The sequence below is a fragment of the Aythya ferina genome (assembly GCF_964211825.1).
Source record: "Aythya ferina genome assembly, chromosome: 3".
NCBI lineage: Eukaryota > Metazoa > Chordata > Aves > Anseriformes > Anatidae > Aythya > Aythya ferina.
This window is the reverse complement of record NC_140298.1, coordinates 115,754,709-115,782,277: the sequence shown is the minus strand read 5'-3', so window position 1 is coordinate 115,782,277 and position 27,569 is coordinate 115,754,709. Positions and strand designations below refer to the sequence as shown.

The following is a 27,569-nucleotide window of genomic DNA, read 5'->3' as shown; positions in this document are numbered from 1 at the left end:
TCATTAAGTGAAGACACTGCCATGAACGAAGGCTCATGTCTTCGTGCAGGGTCTGGGGTAGCCTGGGCACTTGCCTGCCCTTCTTTCCTAGTCTAGACAGAAACAAGGGATGAGATGAGATGGGAAAGGTGGGGAACAAGGTGATGGGGTTGCTCAGAAAGGAACGCTCTTGAAAATGGTTTTATCTGGGGTGGAGACAGGACATCATTCCAAAAAAAATAATATAAAATAAAATAAATGAAAATAATAGTAAGACAGACCGTGCAGCTCAAGAAATCAAAGCACTGACACCAAAAATGTTTCTCCGATTTCTTCCAATAAGTTATTCATTTCTTTCTTTTATTATTATTATTAATTATTATTATATTCCCCCCTCCCCTCCCCAAATCATTATTTAAAAAATGTGAAAGAACAGAAGTGGGAAAAAAAATCCTGGTGGTTGTCTTCACATGTTCCTGGCAAGAGACTCTGAACCACTGGTCTTGCGCCATTGTGCTCCTCTGATCTTAAATTATTGTCTTTCTTTTATTATTATTATTTTTTATTATTATTATTATTTTGTCCTACCTAATAGAATTCTTCCAAAGCCCAATCCAATACTTTTAAAGCTAAAATTAAGACGGTTTTATTTTAAAAGATTATCTCTCTCTCTCTTTTTTCTCCTTTTATTTAACTTTTTATTATTTTCTTTTCCTTTCTTTCTTTATTTTTTTTTCCTCTCATTTTCTGTGTTTCTCTTCCTTGTCTCCAGTTTTACTACCTGGTCCTTCGCCAGATGTGTGCCTGTTAGCAGTGTTGTTGTTCAAGAACATCTTGTCCATGCCTTTGAGAGCTTCAGTCAGGTAGTTTTGAAGGGCCGTGAGGGCGGCGCAGATAGCAGGGGCCCCAAAGCCATGAGTGATGAGGCTGAAGTGAGTCAAGCAGCTCTGAATGCCTGGTTCCAAAATAGGGGTGGGCCGGCTGTTTCCAATGGGTGTCCTGTCTTGGGCCAAGAGATCTGTAAATTCTTTACAAAGTTGCCTGCATGAAAGAGAGAAAGGTGAAAGAATGAGAGGAAAGGAGAGAAAGAGAGAGAAAAATGATGGTTATACTCATCCCACACTTGACACTGTTCTCTGAGACAACGAAGTTTGAAGAAAGGAGCAAGTTCAAGCCCAAGCTGATCCCAGTCCACAGGATGGAATATTTTTGCCACCTTCTTTTAGGATTTCCATAGAATCTGTGATTCTATGTTTCTTTTTCCCTAGTAGTGTTTTGGGGGTCATCCATGGTGAGCCAACAGTTCCCCGCATAGGATGATGCTCTACAGGAAAGAGGTTTCTGCAATTCCAGAACAACAGGAGGTCTGGAGATAGAAATCTCTCCTGAAACTACAAGGATGCCTCTGGAACACTGTGAAAACCCAACTCTGCTTGCTGCCTCCAGAAATAACCAGGCTGAATGTGCTATGGTGTTGCCAGCTGCCATCCGGACCACGGCCCAGAGCAACTCCCATCAGTGCTGTTCCTGGATAAAAGTACAGCCACGGGTTGATGAGTGGCACAGGGACAAGAAGTGGACTAAAATGAACTTCCTTCGAGACTGCTTGAGCTGGGCAGCCTTGTTGAGAAAGTTCAACCTGGCTTAGCAAAGCTAACACTTGCTATTTTATTCTAGAGTGATGCACCCCAATCAAAGCATCACAGAGTTCAAATCTGGCTCTTGATTGTTTTTCCACACCTTTAAATTTATTTTATTTTTTTAAATGATTTCCCCCCCCTTTCTTTCACAGTGCCCTAGTCCGGAAGGCCTACAAGTCAACAGGTGCCAGGGCAATGTAAGAACCCTGGGGACGAGGGGGTTCCCAAAGGAATAGTTTCTTTGAATAGATGCCTAGGAAAAAATGAAGTATGGAATAAAAAATAAAAGAAAGGGAAAATAATAATAATTAAAAAAAAAAAAAAAAAGCATTAATCTCTCATCCTCTGAAATTCTATGAAATTCCCAGTGGGTTAAAGGTTTCAGAGGGTGGAGAAAGATAAAGGTCTACCTCTATGTGTATTATCCATTAAGAAAGTGCAAGAGAGGAATCTTTGAATTTGGAGAACAAACAGTAATGAGTCCAACATTTTACATCTTCAAAGAGCAAAGCTGGGTCTGTGAGCAATTAAAGTTCTGGGACATTAATATCTTCTGACCCTGCGGAAAAGGGCAATCAAATTCCAATCACGTCTAAAAAACATCTGGACAAATTTGAGCAAATGATTTTTCAACCCTCCATATATTTCTTTAAATTACACTGTCATTGGAGGCAAGCCACATCCCAGAACATGAAATAAATGAGAGCACATTTGGGGTGATTTTTTTTCTCCTTTTTCCTTTTCCTTTCTTTCTCCCAGAGACAGAAATGTGCAGAGGCACACAGCACCCACTGCCACAGACCCAAGCAAACTCTGAATCACCCAGTTACAGGCCCAGGAGGTTCAGCTGGGTGTAAACCATCCCATACAACAAAGCCACCAATAAAATCCCGAGGGAGAGAAATGGGTTGGGGGGAGAAAAGCGAGGGCAATTAGCAGTACATGGTGACTTTTTTAATTAAACTGTATGGATAAGATGGTGACTGTATGGATAATATGTTTACAGACAGACAGGTGTGCATGAGCAGCAAGAGGGACAGAGACATATGTAGAAGTAAAATAAATTTTTAGTCCTCTTGTTATAACAATTTTTGGAAATGGTGCATGGTAGCTAGGGGTCAGTCACCCACATCATCTGTAAATTCAACGCGTTTCCCACTGCAGAGGGACACACAGACAATAGGGTCTACCCTGCCCACAGGGCAATATTCCTTCCTTTCCCCCGGGGCCGCTGTCTTTTGGGGACTGGAAGCTCCATCTGCCTTTAAAACGAGCTCAGACATAGGGTTTTAGGAGATGAGGGAGGGTTTCCAGGGGAGGGCAGAAGAGGGTGGTCAACTTCACACTCACTTTGTAGCAAGCAGCATGTTTTTCCTGGAGTGGAGATCGCTGGGGTCCGTGTGCTGTCTGTTCAGGTATTCAGAAACAGCCTTGGCTGGGAACTCCGTTTCGCAGATGTACCCAAAATCCCGGGCTAAATGAACGGCCTCACCTGGATGGAATGAGAGGGGCATTAATATTCCCGGCCCCACCCTGGGCTGGGTCCGACCTGCCAAAGCATCGTGCAGCAGTTTGCTGCTGCCCACTGCTCCCCCTGGGAGAGAGCAGCTCTTTTGGTTTTAACAAATCCAACAATAACCCCTGCACCTTAGGGACAGGCTCCAGATGTCTCTTTTCCCTCCCCAAGCCCTCTTCTGGGGGAAGAAGGAAGTTTATGGGACAGATTTACAGCTGATGAGATTTGTCTTTGCTCCAATGTAGTTGTGATGGCATATGCACATGCAACTCATCTTGTGCAGAATTTTGGGAAAGTACACACACCCACACACATACACACTCACTCCCTTTTCACGTGAACTGGACCAAAAACAAAAAACAAAACAAAACAAAAAAAAAAAAAAAAAAAAAAAAAACAGCAAAGGGAAGCTAGTCAAGTCCCAAAAGACAGCAAGACACAAATTTCCCCTAGAGCAGAGAAACCATTCCTGTTTCAGTACACCAGAAGAAACACTGTCCAAAATTTTACAGATGTGGACTTGTTCATATTACTGTCATTTCAGTATAGGACGTGATAAACACACTTATGCACACAGAGCACTTACATCATTATCACAATTATTGCCACATCAGTAAAATGTGGGAGATAAGTGATAATTTCCATCGGAGGAAATGCAGCCTGCTATCTTAACTGACCCTTGTGCAACAGGAACTCCTCTCTGCCCAATGGAAAGACAGCAACTAATGGCAACCTTTTCTGTGAAAAATAATTATTCTAACTCTAATTGCAATTGTCACTTCCCCTGCCTGCCTGGTTTCAGATTTCTTGCCTCCAGAGGTTCATGTCATCAAACTCCTACTGATGTACTTTATGCCACAAGAAGAAGACAGTAGCTGAAGAAAGGGGGGAAAGAAGAGGGGAAATTTTTAAAATAAAATAATAACAATCATTAAAACCTCAGACTCTAGAGGGATTCCACCAGATTATAGCTCAACCCCTCTAGAATAAAGCATTAAACCCTTTAAAGCACGGCCTGAGGGAGCAGGGGGAAGATTTTCAACACGCCCAACAGATATGTCTAACAACTCCAGGACCGCGTTATTTTCAACGATCCGGATTTTCGACGATATGGATTTGCTTTTCGACTTCACCCCCGCTTTCCAAGGCTTCTCTCTAATCAGCGACCCCCGTAATGAAATCGGGAGCACCCTGCCGGAGCCCTCCTGCTCTCTGCAGTGGGATGACTACAATGCCCGAGGCTGGCTGGTGGCACAACATAGCCTTCACCTCCAGCAGGTGCTGCCCCTTCCACAGAGAGGGAGCTCTCAGGTTGTAAGGACTTCAGGGAAAGCAGAGCGAGGTCTGCCTTCCTATGCACTTGACAGTTTTTTTTTTTTTCATGTCTCACAGCTCTGGGGATGCTCTGGTTTTGCGGAGAGTGGGATGCTGAGCCCGCATTGACGCCTATGGATAGCAACCCCGGCGTTATAGGGGCAGCTCACCGCACCCGGAATGCTGAGAGTCCCCTATAGCGAGCGCCCCCGACTCTATATCCGAACCCTGCTCTGTGCTTTGCACACTCAGCAGAAGCCATATGAGGTACCAGGAGGAGCTCGTTGCTGTCAGCCCCCGCCTGGCTGCGAGCCTGCCTTCAGCTCTGCATGCGGTAAGGGCTTATCACTGCCATAACTCAATCAAAAGAGTTGAAAAGTTAATATCTAGCGCAAATGTTTATGCATGCTTATATGCAGAAGAGATAAGTGGATTATTTATACGCCTCTCGGTGTGTATGTATAATGTAGATACATATAATTCATAATTGCATCCATACTATTCTGGTTATGTTTTTTGGAGAAGGTCCAACTTCTCTCAGCATAAACACACACGTATCCTAAACATATTAGAAGCTCTAAAAATGGCTCTTCGCTACAGCAACAATAAATCAAAGAAAACACGCTGAACACCAAAATGACATCATTTGACTAGAAACGAGGTGAAGCTTCAGTCCCTCCCGCTTCCCTCTCTCGTCTTTGTTTTGCTCCAGCCACCTTAAGGAAAACTGCGCTCTGTGACTCCTCAATTGCTGATTTCTTTCCCCAGACTTCTTTCGGTAGTTTTTTTTTTTTTTTTTTTTTTCCTCCTCCTCTGTGGGCGTCCTGTAGGGGGCATCTGCCATAAATAAACTCGGGAGGGCCAAATTAGTAAAAGGATGGAGCAGACATGGAGCTGGAGAGCACATCCTAGTAATTACTAGCAATGACGAATGGGACTGCCCTGCATAAGCATGCACACGCATTATATATATATATATATATACACACACAAACATAAATACACACGTACCAGATGCACATACCTTCATACTTGCCACCAAGATCAGTCAATGACCCTCAGGCCAGTAATCTCATTTTTGGGGACAGGGATCCTTAACCAGCGTTAGTGCTCCCCCCGCCCTGCATTTCACCTTTGCAAGGCTTTCCCACCTGATCCCGAAAGTTTTTTTTGGTTCGCAAAATGTCAGACACGAGCTGAGAGCAGGCAGGGGTGTGAAGGGAGCTGCGACCCTCGCTTACCTTCCACCAGGGAGGTGAGTAAAGTGACATTTGCAGCCTTACGCCTGCCGGCTGGTAAATTCAAACCGATTTTTTCTAGCCTTTCTCGCAAAGATCTCCCCCCGTTTTTCGATTTGGCTCTAGAATTACAAAGAAATTAACATCGTGATTAACCCCGCAGTGTTCCTGGAAGAAACATTTAATCTGTGCAGTCAGTGGAGCCTGGGAGAGTTTTCACTCGGTGTTAAGCACTTTGGGTGTGTTGGTTTCTGCTCCAGTTTGCTGAGATCTGCTTTATCTCTCCCAGGGGTGGGAATGGGGATGAGCCCACTTTTCTCCCCGTTTTATCCAGGGAAATGAAATAACGCCAGATAACAATAATTACTGTGTAAGGTTTTGATCTAGAGAGCAAATGGGTTCCTACTGTAAGACACTAACTCGTAGGATGGAGCGTGGAGATGGACAGAAAGATAGAGAATTAAATCCTTATTTATTTTAGGAAAGAACCAGAATAGAAAGAAGAATGAGAACAAAATAAAATAAAAATAATAATAATTACAAAGGCTCGAAGGGATAACGTGTGTGACTGTGGATGAATAGAGTAGAAGGAAAAAAAAAGTATGAAACTTCAGGAACCATTTCGTGCATGTGTGAGTGTGTGCGGAAAGGCAGCGCTCATCTGAAGGCAGTGCGTTATACAGAGGGATTGTGCGGCCTGAAGGAAGATGTGAATATTTGTTGGAGGTTACTGATAAGGACACTAAAATGACAAGTGAGCTATAGGTGGCAAATACAGAGCTATTGTTCAAACACCTATAGATAACGTAAACCTCCGGGGATGAAATCTTGCCACCTGTGAAATCAGTAAGGGCTTTGACACTGAGATCAGGGTCCATCTCACGTGTTTATTACTTCTTACTTGCTGAAGAATTGGCAGTGACATTTACGGAAAGGAAGCCAGAAACGACAGAGAAGCCAGACTGGCTTCCCACTATTTGATATCAAAGTAAATAGGGAGAGACGGCAGAATTGCAAGGGAACAGCTTCCTATATTTCATCTGCTCTGAACCAAAAGCTTGTCTAAAATTCTGATTCAAGATAGGAACTGAAGTCAGCAGCAGCCAATGATTATGTCTTGGGCCACCTCCAGAAATCCACTGAAGCTCAATAATGATGTTTCTTTACCTTGATAATTATATTTTCTACAGTATATCTTTCAGATGTCCTCCTTGCTCCATTTGCGGCTGGACAGGAGGAGCAGGCAGGTTAGCGTCTGTAAGGAAAACTTTGCCTCTCTTGCTGGCAAGGATCGCAGCTGAACATTGATTACAGACATTCACGTGGAATGGCAGCTATTTTAGGAGCTCCTAATTCTCACGTGTATTTTAGGGCGGCTGCGTGTAGCAGGACATGTTCCGCCCCCCCCCCCCCCCCCCCCCCCGTCCAGACACGGAGATGGAGCTAAAGATGTCATCACAGAATTGTTTGCAGGAAAAATACACAAAAAACTTCATTTTAAAGCACCTGAGAGTCAAAGTTGCCCAATAGCTACTACAGAAGTTGGGAAGATTTGTTCTTTCTCTAACACTAGCAACTTTTAAACGTATTCTGATTCTTTTTCTGGGTTAATTCATATACGTCTGTTACTGATAGAAGTCACCCTTTATTTTCCAGTCTGCCATATACCTCGTGTTATTTTTTCTCCACCTGCCATTGACTTGAGAGTACCTTACACCACCCCACGACCTCTTCCCTGCTCTGACTGGTCTATATCCTTAGTTCACCTTTCTCCCAGACAAATCATACTGACAATTCACAGCCCTCTTAGGAAGATAAAGGCCTTTCTCTCTCCCTGATAGTTCAGCTGGTGACTTCAGAACTCAAGTTCTTGTTACTGATAACTAAATGAACAACCCTGAAGTGATGGAGACCCATAGGTCCTCTGCCTCTTGCTTAACGAGTACCAACAATATAAACTGGAGGCCTTCAGCAAAATCCCCCAGGACATCAGTGGGTGGATTGCACAAATACTCAGCAGCATAGGCCTCGGGACCGACTCTGAGAGACTCCACTACCAACTTTCTCTAGATGAAGCACTAAGTTACTGACTTTCCAAACTATCTGTTAATGGCTTTTCTTGAGTCGGGTACTCACCTACCTTACAGGTTGCCTCTTAATCTCCTACTGCTTTCAGTAATGTCACGTGTGACACCGTTTAATTACCATATCGTTATTACCATATAGAGAATGCCACACAGATTTATCTCAGAAATCAGCTTATCACTGAAATATAACAGGCTCATCCTGCAACATCTAATTTCCCCATGCCCAGTGAGGCATTTTATCTTGTGCATTTGCTGAAAGAAAAGTAAAGACAAGGAGGATATATAGAAAGCGTGTGCTTGTACAAGAGTGAAAACTTATCTTGCCTCACTTCCTTCATTTTGGGAAGCTCTGATAACATCTATATATGGCCCAAACTTTCTGTAGCCTCCATACATTCATCTCAGTGTCTGAATATAACATATTTTCTCCTCATTCTCAAAGTAACACACATATGCTGCGACAATAAAACCAATGTACATTTGCAATCAACTTTACTATTGATCAAACATTTCTGGTGCATGCAAGGATGCCCGCACACGGGCTTGTTCACAAATGCGTCCCAGCCTCTTACCTTCTAAGAACTCCTCCTAGGAGGGATGCGTTCAGACACTCGGGAGGAGAAAGGCGTCTTTGAACTTCTCCCACTGTTACTTTATATTTTGAAGTTGAACTAAGCAAAGACAAGCGGCCAGGTACAGAGCAAAACACCTCTCCGGTATTGACTGAAATTCCACCCAGGAAGCCATCTTTATTCATCATCAAAGAAGTAACAGATTTTGGAGGAACCGGAACTGGAGAAAGAAAAAGGAGGGAGGGGAGAAACCATCATGTCGCGAAGGAGTACGGGATAAGCACAGTCTTTCTGCCATGCCCAGCAGAGTAAAATGAAAGGGAATTTTTAAGCTCTAGCACCTACAACAGCCTAAATGGTGCTTCACCCCCAATATTTAAGGGTATAAAAATTAATAATAGATGGAGAGAAAGGTGGTTCAATATAGCCTCTGTGCAGGGTTTAATCACAGGGAAATAAAATACACATGGTAAGCGTTGGGCAACTTTGAGGCCTGGCCTGGCCTGTACAATCCCCCCCCTTCCCCCTCCCCCCAGTGTTTTTCTACAACAGACAGCACCGGACACTTTGCAGGAATAAAAAATAAAATAAATATATTTTTTAAAGGAAAATGTGCTTCTTTCCTAATACTTCGCATTACTGTTAAGCTGAGCCGGGAATAAATTCGCTACACTAAGGGAATTGCTGTCTTAAATAAGTATCGAGGCTGGAGGATACAGCAACCAGAAAACAGCTCTGTTATTGCTTTGTGTTTTTATTAAGTCTGGTTTATGAAATAAAATAAGCCTTTTCCTTCAGAAAAAAAATAAATAAATAAATAAATAAACAGCAGAAAAAATATCTGGTCTAACGTGGCGTTCACCAACTTAATCATATTGTGTTGTTCTTAAAGTAGTGGGAAGTCTCCAGTCCCTAAATAGAGATTATCTATTTACTGTAGCACATATTTAAAGAAAGTTATGAAAAAAAAAATCAAAATAAAAGGGCGAACCAAAACGAAATAAAAAACATTTTATTCTGTTCACAATCAGACAAAGTATTCCTTTTCTCTGATAAACTAAAAGGTTGTTTTAAGAGTAACCGAGGGGATTATAACGAACAAATTCCTGTAATAGCAACCAGACATACTCCGAAATAAACAAGGAGGGGAAGAGAGAGAAAAAAAAAAAAAAAAAAGCTTAACCAAAACCGAGAGCAATTCCCCCGTGCCACGAATTTTGTTTACAAATGAACTTAAATGGCTCTCTCATAATTGTGTGTAACTGTTATGATTTACAGCAGGTGCTCTAATCAATCAACCAATCACTTTAATTTATAGGGAGCCTCGCTGCATTTTCCCAGTTGTTTCATTTCTGCAAGTAATTGATAACAAACCGTACTTAAGGTATGTTTTATGCAGGAGTTAATAAGAGTTGACAGCTGCTACTGCTGCTTCCTCTCGGAATCACGGCAACACGCGTTTTCCTTCTCGAAAGTGTGCTCCGCACTTGTGGGTTTGCTGTTGGTGGTGTCGTGGCCGAGCGGCGGGCATGTTCCGGAGGAGCAGCCTAATTGATTACACACCCTCGCAGAGCAGATAGTGCCTCGCTGTCTCCCATTTCCCACTCAATCAATTGTAAGACCAATTCGGCAAATAATAGGGGTCTATTCTGCACATATGCCAGCTATTTAGGTAGTTATAATATATGTCAGTTAAGTCATAAAAACCCTGTTTATTTGCAACATATCTGGAGAATCAACCCATTAGGGTTGAGGGGATATTTAAGTCGTCTGGAGCTGCTAAACAATAAGATCGGGTATCCTAATATATTACCAAGTGCTAACTACTGGGCAATTGCCAATTTTATAACCTCAGTGTATGGAATAGACACAACCGTGTTTCACTGTTTTTATTACAGATCATTTCCTACCGCCAGACCAGACCCCCACAATAAAAGCTCTATAACAGCTAAAAACCAAAAGGCATGTCGATTTTAGATATACGTATTGCTTCATATGCCTTGTATATAGTCTCCAGTATAAACAAATTATTTTGAGTGGCTTTACTTCAGGGAATCGGAAAGTGAAATGGATTCCTATTTCTCTATTATTTTTAGTTAGGCACATTATGCAGCTCATAAAGGCAGTTTCAAATAGTTTGAGATCGGAACAGAAACAGTTATAAAAGAGTTGGAGGCCCGCTCCTGCTTTCCTTGCTATTAATAGGATTTCTGCCATTGATTCTATAGGAAGAGACTCCTCCGGGGTATCAGATGTAGTGCTGGCAGATGTTGTGCTGTAACGTCTCTCTCCTCCCCTCATCACATATAGATATATCACTTATTTCCTACACCATGCTCTGGAGCTTCATGTTAGAGCACGACCAAGAAAAAGTAAAAAACAGATAAATTAAAGGAATGACACACCAGAGAGATTTCCATCACCGTCTTTTTTTTTTTTTTTTTTTTTTTTCTTTTTCTTTTTTCTTTCTTCCCCTTCCCTTCGGACAAACACACAGGCTCAGTGGATTGAGCACACCTCTGCTGTGGCTATATTTAGTGGCCAGTTTATCAGGTCACTGTCCAGTGAACTGAGAAATTAAACAAGAGGCAGCAATTCCACGAACATCTGATCTTAGTCTAAACTCACTAAAGAGAGAAGTACCCGGGCAAGGCTTAAACAGACCTCACTCCACTCTCTGTGGCCTTTCGGAGCACTTATTACATTAGTTAACCTTTGAAATATAGATTTTCACGTGCTCGGTTTTTTTTTCCCATGCAAATTGCTTTTGGTAAGCAGTCTGGCTGCCTTCCCTGCTATGCTGAGCGCTCCTCAGCTATTGTTCCTGGCATTGCCTCCCCGAAAAGAACCACATGAACATGCCAAGCAGTTGGGAGTCTTGATAACTCTCAACCCGTTTTAGAGGCTTACCAGGCGGTGTAAGCATATCTATTGCGATTTCATAGCTTCAGAGAGATGTATTCTATCTACACTCGATATCTTCTGTAAATTACCTAATGCTGCCTAAAAAAGTGTTTGCCACGGAATGAATTATCTGTATCTATATCATATCTATATGTTTATCATGGCTATAGCTTTTCAGATATAGCCCAGGCATTACCAGAGATAATATAATGTGGAGGTTTTAGTGGGTGAACAGCTACACACGTCCGTGCGCGCAGCTGCCAGTGTCAAATCCCTGTGTGCATGCAGCCTGGTGTAAACCGAAATGGACAGTATATTTTTAGTCGATGCCAGCTTTCCCAGCTGCTTAGGAACTGCTGACATAGCATGGAAGAACACACGCCTATATATATATGTATATATATATAGTGTCTCCACCACCTCTGCTTTAAATTTATTCCCAGTGATTTAGTTCCCATTGTCCCCAGAATAAACTGTTAGATTTTCTTTCACTTCTAAACGCGTTTGGATCGTGACCACGACCACTTTCACCTAATTTCCCCTTCCCAAATCTCTCCCTTCTTTCTCTCTTCCTCTTGTCAGTTTCTCTCCCTTCCTTCCCTTCTTTCTATTTCTCCCTCCCTTTCTTCCTCTTTCTCGTCCTGTGGTTACTTCTAGCCTCTTTGTCATTTCTCCCCCTTCCATTTCTCTTCAGCTTATCAATAAACCGGGAGAGCAACAGTAGCCGCTTGATTTGTTAGTAATTATAAGCATACTGTTCCTGCAAACGGGATCTCTAGATGAGTGAGATCGCTTTAAAACGACAGCAGGAAATGGTGAGGAAATGGAGCATGGCGAAACTCAGCGTGAAGCTTTCAGTTCTTTACATGTTTACAATTTTCTGTGCATACATTAAGTCTTGAGGTTGTTTTTTTCCTTTTTTTTTTCTTCCTTTTTTTTTTTTTTTCCATTTTTTTCTGGTGGTGGTGGCTCTCTTCCGGGTTGCTCTTCACAAACGCGTGAAAACGCGCACAAATGCACACTCACAAGTGTGTAAGCGGCATTAAAAGGGCATTCACCATCTCTAAAAATAAACAAATAAGTAGAATTTTGTCCTGAAAGCAACTGAAAAAAAAAAAAAAAAAAAAAAAAGGAAGCTCTAAGCTATGGGTACCGTCTCAATATCCGTGGCAAATAACAGGATAGTCGATCCGTCAAGCAATCAATCGCGACAAATATTTCTTATTAAACTTAACGGACAAAGTTATTACTAAAGAGTTATCAGACCACCCTCAAACCTTTTTATCTACTTATTGGGTGTGAAGGAAGCTTGTCCATCATAGCATCAAGGCTTTGTTGTTCTTGGTCTGGCTTTGTAGCCAAACCTAGCAAATCCAGGGACAATGCCTTACCCATTGCTACTAAATACCCTATTCTTGTTGTAGACTTAATGTGCAAATACAGAAAGTGTGTGTATTCCTGTTCCCTTCCCTCCTGTCCCTCTCTTCTCCTTCTCTTCCCCTCGCCCCCCTCCTCTGTCCCTTTCCCTGAAAGCCAGGAGTACGTTTCAAAGTGAAATGTATTCCCCCGAAATTGTTTTGCATTAAATTAAAAGGGATCATAAGGCTCAATGGGTAGTCCAGAAAAAGGCACAAAGAGAGTGGCAGCGAAGCAAAATCTCTGAAGTAACGTTTGATTCCCAGATCTATCACCTGAAAAGCTGTGTCCGGAGTGGTTTCCAGTTAATCATTTATTGCTGGATACCTCAAGAAGGGGGTGGGGAGGAAGCTTATGCTCTACGACTAAGTACTTTATTTTTCGTCTCCTTTCACATGTTTCTTTAAAACAATATCAATAATAGAGCGTGTCAGCAAGGAGACAATGGAAAAGGTGTTAGGTTAAAGTGGTCTTTCGTGCTAAATCAGATGGAAGTGTTTGGACAATCTTCAGAAATAGCCGAAAGTAAATAAATACATCAGGATAATTTTAAGGTCACAGACTGTGCCCCAGAGTCACAAAAAAATAACTTTGGACTCGGGCCACGCAAGGTTTTGAAAGACGACAACTTATTTCACCATAGACTGTGCCAAGCAAATCTCAGATGGGCAGTTGACAAGGGGACCCTGTCTTTTATCCCTAACACACCGAAAACCTTCCCCTCACTGCAGCAGAAATGGAGGAAAAGGCCTCAAAACGTGTAGCCGGTAAGTTCTTACAGCTGAGTTAAATCTGGTATTAATGCTCTTGATGATTATCATCATCTTGATGATTTATCTGGCTCCCTCCCTCTTACTTCCACCACCCAAATCTTAATGGAACTAGGAGTTAACGATGATTTTTTAATGTCTTGTTGGATTTTTAGACTGTTAATGTACCGCATCCTTCTCATTATTAGTTTATTGATTGTTCATTGACCAGCCCCCTTCAAATCGTATTAACCACCCTCTGCCAGTTTAGATTAGGAGAGTTTAAAAAGCACCTTTCATTATTTCACCGCTACCACCACCACCACAGTAGAGTTCAGGCTTGGTAGCTTAATGCTCGCTCTAATGGGGCAGCTAAGAGATGAGGGGCCACGGTCCCTGCCTATTGCATTAATAGCTCAAAGGGGGCTAATACAGAAAATTAGCCTTAAACGAGCTCTGGAGATCTCCAAATGAAAGAGCCATTTATCACGCTGGCTACCTTCACTCCACTCGTTTGCTCTCTCTACTGGGAACAACTCATTTCCTCTTAACTAAATTACTTCAGAAATGTCAAGTAAGCTGAGATAGCAAACATAACAAGAGACTGTGTATATGTAATCTATTGTGTGGGATCGATACGTGAGATAAATCAATAGCTGTGTATGAATCCCTATATAATTTCCTTAATATTTTGGCAATCCCTTTGCATAGACAGATAGATAATTCCATCTGCAGGCCTCAAAGACCATAAAGAAGTAGGCCTTTACAGTCTGGATAATTTAATTAAGCTTATACTTCAAGTCTGCATCATATTCTTTTCACTACAGTTTAATTAAAGCATTTTAGTCACCAAACCAGGTTTTTGTGAAACAGACCCCCTCCAATCCTCATCTAGTAAATATGCATCCAGGAGTGCTCTGCAGCACAAAAATAAAACATTATCTATGTGTCATCTGCCTGCAATAATGACCTACAGAGTTTAAATAACTTATTATTACTTCAAAGAACATCTTCACAGCTGCGAAGTGCGGGGAACAAAGCAAAATTCAGGCTGAACCCTCTCTGTGTCCCTTTTTTTCGCCCTGAATAAATGTCGTCTGCTACAAATGTTCCCTGCCACTTATTGCCCACTTCTCCTCCTCCGCACCCAGGGAACTCGCTATGCAAAGGGAAACTGAGCTCTCAATTTTCCCTTCTGCTGGAAAGTTTCTTAGAGCTCGGCATTGCCTCTGAGGCAGCAAACGCTGCTCTGGTGACTTCAAAACAGCTGCAGACGAATCTCGGTGGTTTTAGCAATCAGATTTCTAAACTGCATACGTAACGTGGATGAAATTCAGAGCGTCTCACCCTTATAGCTGCAAATACACCCACGCAGGGCCACCTATATGGGACCGTGCGGCAGCTGCTCGAAACGGGGCCACTGCTCTGCCCATGCACACTCAACACATCTCCATCTATACCTAACCCATATCCTTAATAACATTCGGATTTTAAGCTATTCAGTGGCTAACTCAGCAAGCACATTACATGCTTCTGCTGTCCTCGGACGAAGGGGAGCCCCAGCCAGAGTGGGGAAAACCCACTCCGGGCTGGGTGCTCACGCAGAAGGGGGTTTTGCGGGTACCAGGCTGCGGAACAAAAGTACGAGAGCAGCCCGGCGTTAAAAAGAAGCCTCCCGACCACAAATCAAGCACCAATTAATCAAATACGCCCAAGAGGAAACATCGTGTGTGAGGTAGCATGCGGGGCGGGGAAGGGAGAAGAGGAAAGGAGAGGTGAGGGGAGGAGAGAGCGGGGGGGGGGGGGGGGGGGGGGGGGGGGGGTGGAAAGGGGGAAAATGCAACCAGAAGCCGTCAGGTTACAGATCCTGAGCACCAAACCTACTCATCGCATACAAATGATGATTTTTCTTTTTTTTTTTTTTAAGGTAAGTAATTTTCTGTCTTTCTCAGAAACACCTTCCACTTTTCAACCGGTGGTCATAAATGATGCTGCCAAATGATCTTCAGGTTCTCATCTGTCCTCCCTCAAATAACTACAACTCGATTCTGTGAAAGACAGGGACTATACATGAGGACTGAAATAAAAAACAATAAATACACGGAAGGACCTCATGCTGTCTTGAACACATTTAAATAAACACTTTCACTATTATTTTGCTTTACATTCTAGAAGATCATCTGCACTAAAATATTTGTAGCTTTTCTGCACATTTGACAAATAATAAGGTCCTGGAGATAAGTGCTGTTGATAGCAAGCATAAGGGACAGCATTTCTAAGCCTCATCTCTGGTACTTAAAATTGAATCTAGAAATAGAAACTCCTTAGATAATTAAAGATAGCTTTCCCTACATTTGCAGTATGTGATCTGTTTAATGTCTATCAGCATAACACAACACTAATCGCCAAGCATCTTCGAGTGACTGTCAGAGAAATGTAAAAAAATTAAGCAGCTGCAATACGCCCAAAATGAGTTATTGTAATTACATTTAATTAGTTTAATTAGTTAATTATTTTGCTTACAGCTGTACAAGAGACTGCAAACATTTGTTAATATCACATTCCCTTTAACAGTATGGGGTGATTCTGCAGTTACACTAAATCATGTGTGCATATGTAGAAAGATTTAAAAAATAGGCAGGGGGAAGGGGGGGGGGGCTTTTGGAGGAAGGGGGAAAGGAAGTCAGGGCTGCCTTTCCACAGGCATTTCTTTCTCTCTCCTTCACGTATGATTCGCCTGGGAGGTGCATTTAAACCCAAAAGGGATTCAACACCCCTCCCCTTCCCCCCGTTAAATTCAAGCGATCCCCAACGAGGACTTTCGGGGGGGGGGGTGGGGTGGGGTGGGGTGGGGGGTGTACAAACTGCGTTGGAGCACGGGGTGCCCCATTTGAGAGAGTTAATGTAATTAATCCGATTGGAGGGAAAAATCAACTTTCCTTTCACACGTCTCTCCTTTTCCCTTCACTCTATCTACAGATCTAAACAGCTATTCATCTTGCTGCCATGTATGCCTGCTTCCCAGATAAATTAATTGCCCCAAAGTAAAAATATATCATGGAGATATTGCTACACAGTAAAAGTTTGTCTAGCTTGTTGGAATAATCCATACCTTTTTTAATGACAGACTGGTCCAATAAGTTCATACCGCTGTTATTGGCATCTTCAACTGACTGTGGATATAAAAACATCACTATTCAAATTGACTGGATATTAAAGAATCGCGTACATAAATCATGTCATTCCAAACTGGAGTTTCTGTTATTTCCATTTATATTAATTCACTAGGGGAGGAGGGATTTTTATTATTATTATTGTTATTATTATTCCCCCAAATCGACAAGGAAATGAAATTCTTACAAATTATATAGTCTTCTAATAAAAAAGAGGTGTGAAGCATATGGGGTGCAATACTGGTTTTGTTATCTTATAAAACATGGATATCACATTGACTTCTTTGCATTCGATAAAGCTTTATATTTCTTCCTTTGAAAATCTGGCAATTTGGTAGCATCTGCAAGATCTATCGCATGACATAAATGAACACGATTAAGGACAACTTAAATTCTCCCTCCCCTGTCCTCCCCTCCCCCCCTCCGTTTATTTTTTTTGTTTTGTTTTTGTTTATTTGTTTACCCTGCTACATCTTAATAATTCAAGGGCCATTTACTTTTTATATATAATAGTTTACATTATGGACTTTTAATTAAAGCCTGAGCAATTCGGAGAGCAGCGCAACGCCCACGTCGTATAGGGTGCAAGCAGAAAGAGATTTACAGCTCCCGGGGTTGCTTACATGTCCTAAATTTGTGGGGCGGGAGGAGGGAGCGGAACTATACATTATCAAAAGTATAAACTATTACATTGATTGTCTAGAAATAGTGTCCCGCTCTCCCTTTCAAACACTTTTCTATTATTACTATTTTCAGTTCCTTTCGAAGCACACCTGTTATTATGGTATTAACTTCTCTAACAGAGAAGAGAACAAAGACGGGCAAAAGAGGACAGAGCAAATGTTGGGTTTCATTTCTCAGCGCGAAGGTGCGATATACGAAAACAAACAAACACAAATTACCGCTCAATCTGCGGTCAGTACAGTAAAATTATCTGTCAAAAAGCAGTGTCGTAAGAACAATTAATTGCAGAATTGCTCCAGGTTCCGTTTTAGGATAAATTCTGGGTTCCAGGTGAACGAAGGACTTGTGTGTTTCTTGGTTTTATTAATATATATATATACATTCTATTTGTTATTTGGCTTTTTTTTTTTTTTTTTTTTTTTCTTTCAGGTTATTTCATATTTGGGAGTTCTCACTTTTTTCCCTGATAAGGAAAACCTCTTTACAGCAAAACAATGATTTTATTCTCTATTATTTTAACTTTATCTTTGCTACTCCGAGAGGCTGAGCTTATCCGGATCCAACGTTTATCTCTGACTCTTTCTGACTCTGCTCGGCAGACATTCAAGATGGAATATGATTTAGGAGAAAATTACATCTCCCCAAAAAGTGACGGAGATCTTTCCTCTCTTTTTTCCTTACATATACAACCAAATGCGCACACACACAGCGGTTCCTTATGCTGTGTGCTTGTGCATGTCTGTGTGTCTCTCTCATAATCAATAGGCTACATACCTAAAGGGCACAAAATAAAATTACAAAGTCTTCACTCCTTTCCCTGAGCAGCTACCAAAGAGGGATGATGAGCAAATCCTGCAGCCTGCTGGAGTCCATCGTGTTGCAACTCGATGGCACAGAACTGAAGGTAAATATGAAGCGCCATCTTTCCTTTTCATTTTTTTTCCCCTTATCTCACCTTATCTCTGGAGTATATGGTTGTGCACACGCTTTATGTGTGTGCGTGCACTCCGCTCACTCCATCAGCAACGTGGGTTAGTTGTTGTAGTTAATGAGAAGACTCCTGTCTGATTTTCTATCTAATTACGCCCTCCTGCTGGGTTTTTGTACAGGATATTCGCTCAGCATGCTGGCAGTTAATAGTCACAGAGAGGATCGTAAAGATTTAATTAGGACTGCATGCGGAAACGTGGAAAAACAACTCAGACTTTTAATTACTAGACTTCTTTAGTTAAAAGTGATACCAGGGGTTACTTTATAAGAGACTCGGGTGTTTTGGTGCAACTTAACTTTCCGTGTCTCCTGCTAGCACACAGGCGCGGGGCCGGCCTTGAGCGGGCGGAGGAGTGGAGGTGTGTGTGCAGGGAGGGGAAAGGTGATGAGTTTCCAACTCACAAAATCTAGAGAGGAAGATTGCCCTCCCTCCGCTCCGCCAATAATCTGATAGCACCGAGCTTCCTATATACCATAAATATATGTGCATATATGTATACACCTTATTCAACACCTAGGGAAATAACTGAGAGGAGAACCTGGGCAGTGATTTTTTTTTTCTTTTAAAGACTTTGTGTTTTTCCCTGCATATATTTTTGTCGTATCTCTTTCCAGTAGAACCCTACTTTTGTCTAGATTGTGGGGAAAAAAAAATAAATCTGGGTTTACAATGATGTTTTTCAGTGTCCCTATTAGATAATGCAAATTTATTTTCAATTATTAGGTCCTGGCTTCCCTGTTCCCTGTGTGACGGCTGTAAATCGCAGATTGAAAATTCCTTTCCAAAGGGGCAGCAATAGCAATACAATACGTCCTGTTTACAATAACAGAGCGCTATCGTGTTACAGTCACTTAATTCTACCCCTGGACAATGGCTTACACATGGCCTGGATTTGGTGTTTATATAATAACCACTGTTTCTTGCTGTCACGCACTCTCTTTCTCTCTCTTTCTCTCTTGACAGCCCAACCCATTCTCGAGGCATCTATTTAAGCGGAGATGAATATGCTAAAGCAAAGATACCCTTCTTTATTTAACTGTCTGCCTAGATACCGGTTCAACTTTTTGAACCACTTAGAAAAAAAAAAAAAAAAAAAAAAAAAAAGAGTCGTGACCCTTCCTGAAAATTCTATTTAGTGTTTGTAGATGGTAAATATATGTTGCTGAAATGGGACTTCTCACGGTCTGAGCCGAATCCTTACAACTCAGGTAAATCCATCCTAAAATTCACGGTGGAAAATTGCCCAACTTCATCTGTCACTAATGGAGGGACAAGAATAGAAAATGCTGAAAGAGAGGAGAGAGGACTGGGCTGTTTTCCCTCCTGCCTCTGCTAACTTGCAGTTGGACACTTCTCCATTCACGTGTTTCTCCTTGGGACACCCTCTCTCTCCTCTCCTCCTCCCTCAGTCTGCGACCAAACTTTTGCAAATAAGGGGCCTGTTTGCTTCCCCGTGGCCTCAGAACCACAGACAAGAAACACAGACCTGCTGGTCCACAGCTTCCTCTGCCCATCCCCATCCCTAACCTTATTCCCACACCGCTGGAGCAGGTCGCGGGTGGCCGCGCTGCGGCAGCGCCCGGCACAGAGCTGCGCTCCGAGCCGCCGGGGGGAGGCACGGGGGGGCTGCTGCAAAAGGGGAGAACTGCTTTATATGAGCTGATCAGAGGTTTAGGGGCTTTCTTTCTCTCCTTCTCTCCTTCTCTCCTTTTATCCTTCTCTCTTTTTCTCTCTCTTTCCTATTTCTTTTTCCTATGTCTTTATCTCTCTCTCTTCATCATTGCCTTCTTCTTCTTCCTTTTCTCCTCTTCTTCCTTCATTTCTTTTTTTCTCTCCTTCCTCTCTCCTTCGTTTTCTTCCCTCCCTTACTCTCTCCCTTCTCTTTTCCCTTCTTTCTCTCTTTTTCCCTCCCCCTCCTTCTCCCTTTCCCTCTCCCTTCCCTCCCTCTCCTCTCTCTCTCACAAGAGCACTAGAGCCAACAATTACCGGCTTTTCTTTGTGGAGGGTGTAAATATCAAAGCACAAATGCTAGCTAACGTCTATTGCAGAAAGATAGAACCACAGAGAGCCCCTTTCTGCATTCACAGAGGTAAAACTCGCCTTGAACTGCAAGGGATTTTGAACCAGGAATGCGGGATGAGAGCTGCGCCCACCGCCCGTGGGGCTCGGGGTCTGCCCCCAGGTCTGCCCGACCAGCTTGGGAACCCGCAGGAAAAAGGGACCAAAGGGGCAAGGAGCTCAGAGGCAGCAGGAAATCCAGGAAGAAAACCTCCCTGTACCTACAGCACTCTTCCCTGTCCTGATCCCTAGCAAATCTCCGTGATTTCCCCGTGAAGCTCAAGACAATTCTTGAGCCGATGTAATACAGCCCCCCTGCTCCTCTGCCACGGATTCCCATGATGTTCAGAAGGATCCTTTTCCACAACTATTTTTTGTTTCCTTCTCAGCCTTCTCCTTCCATAACTTTGAAGTCTATGTCTCATCCAGTCACCTGTATCTGTATTTATTCCAAGTTTGAATATATATATATACTCATTATATGTATCATATAGAAATTTAGGAGGGAAAAAAAAAAAAAAAAAAAAAAGGAATGGAGAAGAAATCCCAAATTCCGACTTCTAAAGCTGGATACAGGACCTGGCCCCCGGAGGCTCCAGCCTCCATCTCGGGGCCCCCACCGGTTGGCCATGCCCTGCTCCAGCAAGGTGCAAACCGCCCCAGCACCGAAGCTGTTAAGGGCCTTTCTGTTTTTAGGAAATAACACGTGATGATGAGTTTCGCGTGGGATGGGGGAAGGCTGGGAAACATTGTGCTTTGAGCCCGGTGAAACTCCTTTGTTTTCCATAGCAGCGAATAAAACAATTTAAAATTAGTGCTACCCTAACAGCTGTCCTTAAAAGGGGGAGCAGGATTCTTCCTGATGGCCAGTTGCTGCTTTTGGTTTGGGTTTTGTTTATATTTTCCCTCCCTCACGGATGAAAAAAAAAAAAAAAAAAAAAAAAAGTAATTTGACAATTTCATCAAAATCCCTGGAGTTCAGGAAGTTAGTTTAGGGGGTGGAGGGGTAGAGCTGAGATTGCATGTGAAGTAACTGGGATTTGAAAAACCAGGCTTAAACTCTGCCAGCTTTTGAAACACGTGGAATATTTAGAGCAGCATGTCTGCCTTTCCCACTCACTCTGCTGGTTTTCCATGTAGAGGAGAGTTTACAAAGCAGAGCCTGTGCGTGACAGCGATGGAAAAAAATAAATAAATAAATAAAAAGAGGGGAAACATTACAATTATAATTCCAGTGTTTCCAAAGGATAGTAACCCACACAGAAACTGCTGCAAACCCTCGCTGATCGTTTCTAGCCTGGGCAGGGCTCCAGGCTAGAAGGCGTCTGCATTGCCCAGGAGAAAGAAGCGCGGTGCCTTACCTGGACCTCCTCCATCCCTGGGTGTCCGATGCCATGCAGAGAAAGGCTGTCCCCCATGCCGGAGTCAAGGCCATGGTGAGCTGAATGCAGAAGGACATCTGGCCTCCGTACTGAGTGGTAGTCCCGCCTGGGGTCCAGTCCCGAGAGCTGGGGCAGGGCGGCCCGAGGCTGTGGCAGCAGTGACCCGGTTTCTGATCCCACCTCTTGCCTCTGCCTCTGTCCCCAGGGGTGCTGCTGGGGTTGATGCAAGGGGTTTAGGGAGTAGGGGTCATTGACATGGGAGTAAGGGTCCTGGCTTTGGTGGTAAGGAAGAGGCTGGTAGGGGGGTGGGAAATAAGGCGGCTGGAAATCCGAGGACGGGGTGTGAGACAGCGGAGGAGCGCTGGAGTAGGGTCCCTGGGAGACGGATCCCAGCTGGGACAGCCTGGAACTGTGGCTGGGCACTCCATCATGCCGGTCCTACAAGCGGAATTGAAGAAAAACAACAACAAAAAAAAAAGAGGACTTTTTTTTTTTTTTTCCCTAGTATAAATAAAATGAATACAAACCCAGCAGCAAGTCACCCACCCCAAAATAAAAATAAAAAAAAAAAAAGAAAAAGAAAAAAGAACAATTGTGAACCAGCTTTCAGTCGTGTCCCCCTCCCCCGCCACAGATGAGAAATGTCCCAGCACTTCGTCCCCAGTCCGTGCCTATTCCCAATACTATTCCCAATAACTATCGGGAAGGGCGAAGTGGGGGGGGGGGGGGGGGGAGAGAGCTGAAATGCTAAATGTCATGATTAAAAATGTAGGACTGGGATTCCATATACGTATATGATGTGTGACTTGAGTCTAGTAACATGATTCTCCTTCCATCAGCCCACAAAATAAAACCAGAGATTTAAAAATAAAAATAAAAATATCCCCCCAAAAGCATCCCTCCAAACAACCCACCCCTTGTCCTGCCTAAAGTTCACAAACTTCTGTTTATTCCCTGTGCTGCAACTCAAAGTCACCAACCCATCTTCACGTGGAAAAGACCAAAAGGAAAGTTGTACTTCTCGGAGGAGTCCGAGTAAAGCAGTCGTCCGATAAAGGACTTAAAATAATAATAATAATAATAGTAATAATAAAATATGTCGGGGGCTCTTTGTATGAAGAGTCCACCCCCAAAAAAAATAATAAAAAAAAAACATCAAACCAAATAAAAATGAAACATCGGTATTGAACAAATCCAGCCGCTATGATTTCTGCAGCAACTTGCAGTGTCTTTTGTCTCTTTTCGATATTATATTCCGGAGAAAGGGGTGGGGGTGGAGGGTAATTGTAATGAAAAGTCTTTGGGGTATGGGGGGGCTTGGAGGGGGGGGGGGGGAAGTGTGTGGAGGCTTCAGAGAAAAGGTGGGAGAGGAGTTTTGTCCAACTCCATCGTGCTGAAGCTGCGAGGCTAAAGTAAACAAGAAAAATATCTATTCCGCAAAGTGTAGCTCAAACCCCCACAAGCAATGGCACACATGGTTAAAAAAAAAAAAAAAAAAAAAGTTTTTTTTTTCTTCCCTACTCTCCCCCCCAAACTCCCCTAGCTCAAATCGAGAACACACAATGCAAAAAGGGAGAAGCAGCTGCAAGCCTCCTCCAATTATTGTGCTAAATTACCAAGCCAAAGGCGTTTAAAAAGAGAGAGAGAGGGAGAGAGAGAGACAACAGATCGAGAGAGAGAGAGAACATGCAATTCTAGTACAACATGGATCCAAACTCACCATGGCGGAATAGGTGTGGACTAACATCTGGAAATAAAAAAAGTCTTGTAATAGCTAAAAATAAAATAGTGGTGATAATACTAATAATTGGAGGGAAAAATATCAAGGAGATCTGCAAAGGGACGTGTTGGACACAGGAGAACAGCTTGAGATATTTCGAAGTCTATCCATCAAAAAAAAAAAAAAAAAAAAAAAAAAAAAAAAAAAAAGACCAATGCCCCCAAAACCGAGCCTGGAAACCTCTATCTACATATATGATTTACCCCTCCCTCTCTCTTTTTTTTTTTTTTTCCTTTTTTTTTTTTTCTTTTTTTTTTTTTTTTCTCCCTTTGAGCTCCCAAATACAATCCTCTTCAACCCAAGGCTAGGCTCAGACTGCTCCGCTACCCCTTCCTCCCTTTCCTTCTCTACACCGCCTCATAATAATTGATATTCATGACTATTAATATTACACGACTACTTTAAAGGGAGAATGCAGGACCAAATGGAGCGTGAAGCTGGCAGCCAGCTCGAGAGCTCCCCTACTATTGTAAATGACGTTCATTCAGTGGAGAATTACTAGATGTAATCAGACGAGGGGGGCTGGCAGAGGCAGAGTTTGGGGAGAGGGAGAGGGGGGAAAAAGTTTAGCAAGGAAGAGGCATAACTTCAATTAACTCGAGCAGAGGAAGACGCGGAAAGTAGAGTCTGCTGAGCTGGAGTAAGGAAGTGAGATGAAGCAATGCTAGAGGCGAAGAAGAAGAAAAACATATTTCCTTTTTTTTTTTTTTCTTTTACATTTAATTATACATTCCTAATACGATGAATTGATTGCCTTTGGTGCTTTTGTTCTTGTACTTTTTTTTTTTTTTTTTTTTGAGGGAAAAAGAGACATTTTTAATTCTTTCTTTTTTTAAGAAAAAGAAGAAGAAATGTGCAGTGACTATAATATGCTTATTTAGAGCGGAGATTAAGCCATTCTGGTGCATGTTACCAGATCGTATTTGTTCTCAATAGCCAAATAAATGCTAAATCTGGGTTAAATTGGGTTCCATTTAATTCTGAATCCTGTTCTTCCCACCCGATATGAACATATATACCCCGATTTTCACCCAAATGTAAAATGTATGCAGTGAATTTTAAAGGATAGTAAATTTATAGTTTCGAGGCAAAGCCAGAGGCGATATAAAACCTTTTTGATGTTGCAGGAACCCGTTCAACTGGACTGTCTGCCATTTCTGTTAAAGTTCAACTTACGTTCCTTCCTAAATAGACTCACACTTCCCAGAGCAGCACCCCCCCCACCCCCCCCGCACACACACGCACATACACACAGAGACACACACGCACACACTTTTGTTTTAAGAACAGATCCAGTTTAAGTGTCTAAGATGCCCCTGCCATAGTGCTGTTAATTATAATTCGTAAAGGAAAAGTTGTTTTTTTTTTTTTTTTTTTTTTTTTTTTTTTAAAAAAAAAAGAGAAGCCTAGAAGGCTTCAGCTCCTTTCCGAACAAGCAAAAGCATTTTTTTTTTTTTTTTTTTTTTTCCAAGGCTGCATGTTACAGAAAGACCCGGAGCGCTCCCTCAAGTTGGGGTGCATCCCTCCTGCAGCCCTAGTCCATCCAAGTGCTCCCCAACTTCGCCTCTCTCCCACGGCAATGCAGAAACGCGTGGCTGCAAAACGCCCGGCGGCCGGAGCAGGCTTAAAAATCCCTTCCAAAAACAGCGAGGGGGGGAAAATCCCCGACATTCCCCGACCTCGCAGGACAGGGAGATGTTTTGTCGCCTGCTGCTGCGGGCACAGACAATGGTCGGGCTGTGCCTGGGGACGGGGAGAGAGAAGCAGAGAGGGCTCTGCGGGCTGGTGATCGCCGGGGGGATGCTTACAGACGCCGGGCTGTGCCTCCGTAGCTCAGGCTGGGTTTTGCCAGTTGATAATTAGCCTGACGGGAGCTTTTGAGAGCGGAGACATTTTTCCCGAGCGGACTGCGGCTCCCCTCCCGGCTCCCCTCCATCCCATCCTTTAGCCGGCTGCGAACCCCCCACCCCCTCTGCCTCTTTCTTTTTTTTTCTCTCTTTCTCTCTCTCTCTCTCTTTTTTTTTTTTTCCTCTCTTTTTGGGATGTGTGTGTGCTGTTGTTGCTCGGGACTTTTCCGCTGTAAGTGCGGTCCCGACGGCGCTTTCCGGGGGCAGCCGGCGGGTGAGCCCCGAGGCGCCCCAGCTCCGGATTTGGCCCTTTTAAAAATCCCCCCGCCACAGTCACAGCCGCGAGAATCCCCTTCCCTCAACTGCCCTCAATAATAGTAACAATAATAAACATTCAAAAATAATGCACAAAGCGGCAAAGCAGGCGCCTTTCCTTCCACATCTTTTCCTTTTCGGAGCAAAGCCATCACACTGCTAAACTTACACCAAATGCATTCGCGGAGTCGTTTGGGGAAAGATCCCGGTCAGGAAACGGTGCAAAATTGAGAAACGTTTTCGCAGTGTTTGTGTTGTGATTCCTCCCCCACCTCCCACCCCAAGTCTGCTTTTTGACCTCGAAAATACCGAGGAGGTCCGAAAAAGCAGACAACTTTTCATGCCTGCGGACGATACGGAGCTGACTGCGAGCGCACCGGTTCGGGTACGTGCACACACGTCCGTGCAAGAATGTGTGTGCCGCTTCACTAGTGCGGCTGTATGTATGCATGTACACCTTAGCTGTTGGTGCACGTGTAGAAAAGGTCGTAAAAATGTATCCGAGTGTAAAAACAAGGAAAGGAAAAAAAAAAATCAAATTCACCGGGATCGGAAAAAAATAAAGAAAAGAAAGAAACGCTTCCCGTCCCCGAATACCAGATTGTGTTTCTCTTCTAATTTCATTTTTTTTTTCTCGACATTTGTCCGTATTTAATTGAATTATATTTAATTCGAGGTCTAAACAATCAACTCTTGCCTTTAAGTTGCCTCATTCCAACCCCCAGATCATTTCTTTGATGTTTTAAATCGCATCAAACAGCTTTTCCACGAAAGAAAAAAAAAAGTTTAGGACTTGGCATGCTGAATACAAATATGCAAATAAATAAGCATTTAAGCATTTACTCTTGGTTTCCTGTCTCTATACTTGTGTGTGTTGGTGTGCGCGTCTCTGTATCTGCGTATATGTAGAAGTAGAGCTATATATGTATTGTATAGTGTGCCTATATACAGCTAGATGTATATTTAAATATACATATACTCTCTTACTCATATGCATATTATATACTCACCTCATAGATATCTTCATACTTGACATTTTCAACCAGTTTCCAGAGCATGATGGCAGGCTGTTCTCTAGGAGGTGAGTGCATTCATGTGAAGAGCAGATGTCTGGATTCTCAGTACTTCTCTGTCTGTAATGATCCATCTATAATTGGAAATGGGGGACAGACACCAAATCCGACGTTCCTCTTCCATCGCAACTTATATCTGTTGTCTGAAACAATAGGCTGCAGAAGTAAACCTCAATCGGAGAGTAAAAAACATTATCTGTTACATAGTTATATATATCTACAGACATATATGTGACTATATATCTACATATACACAGATATATAGACTTATACATATGTGCAGACGTATTAAGATATACACATGTATGCAGTTTCACATACACTGCCATACATATACAGGCACATGTACACACATATATCTCCAAACATATAACTTTCCCACGTATAGACATATATAAAATGACAAATTTATATATGTAAATTATATATATTCCTGTGTATGTATAGATATACCCAGACACATTTATACTACACATTACATACTCACGTATACATACAAACATGAACAATTTATATAGGACTGTACCTAAAAGCATATGTGTATATATTTATACATCTGTACTTATATACGTGAATATACAGTGATCAAATGGACATATTATATGGTGCATATATCTGTTATTTTTATAGATGGGTGGATGGATGGATAGATAGATAAATAGATAGATAGAAGAAATTAATGAACATTTTTTGCAATCCTATTTATATTAAAATAAAGAATAGGTGGTCTCTGCACTAGGCGATACATCATTTGCAATGAGATATTATGCTTTTCCCCACATGCAATATGCTTTTATTTACATGTCCAGAAATTATCCTCTCATATGCAGTAAAACACCAAACCCGCGACT

General features: G+C 42.5%; 1 protein-coding gene across 2 annotated transcripts; it reads right to left on the bottom strand.

Annotated features, from left to right (window-relative positions):
- Positions 1 to 302: 302 nt before the first annotated feature.
- Positions 303 to 26,901, bottom strand: TFAP2B (transcription factor AP-2 beta). 2 transcript variants are annotated; one of them, XM_084513640.1, is made up of 7 exons: positions 26,656 to 26,901; positions 21,683 to 22,141; positions 16,528 to 16,588; positions 8,347 to 8,566; positions 5,691 to 5,809; positions 2,970 to 3,111; positions 303 to 1,020 (listed from the first exon to the last, which is right to left on the bottom strand). In XM_084513640.1, exons 1-7 carry the CDS (start codon positions 26,734 to 26,736, stop codon positions 720 to 722), a joined length of 1,383 nt encoding a protein of 460 aa, XP_084369766.1. In that variant the 5' UTR covers positions 26,737 to 26,901; the 3' UTR covers positions 303 to 719. The 2 variants fall into 2 exon arrangements, with proteins under 2 accessions (XP_084369766.1, XP_084369767.1); XM_084513641.1 differs by lacking the exon at positions 26,656 to 26,901 and adding an exon at positions 23,424 to 23,465.
- Positions 26,902 to 27,569: the final 668 nt, after the last annotated feature.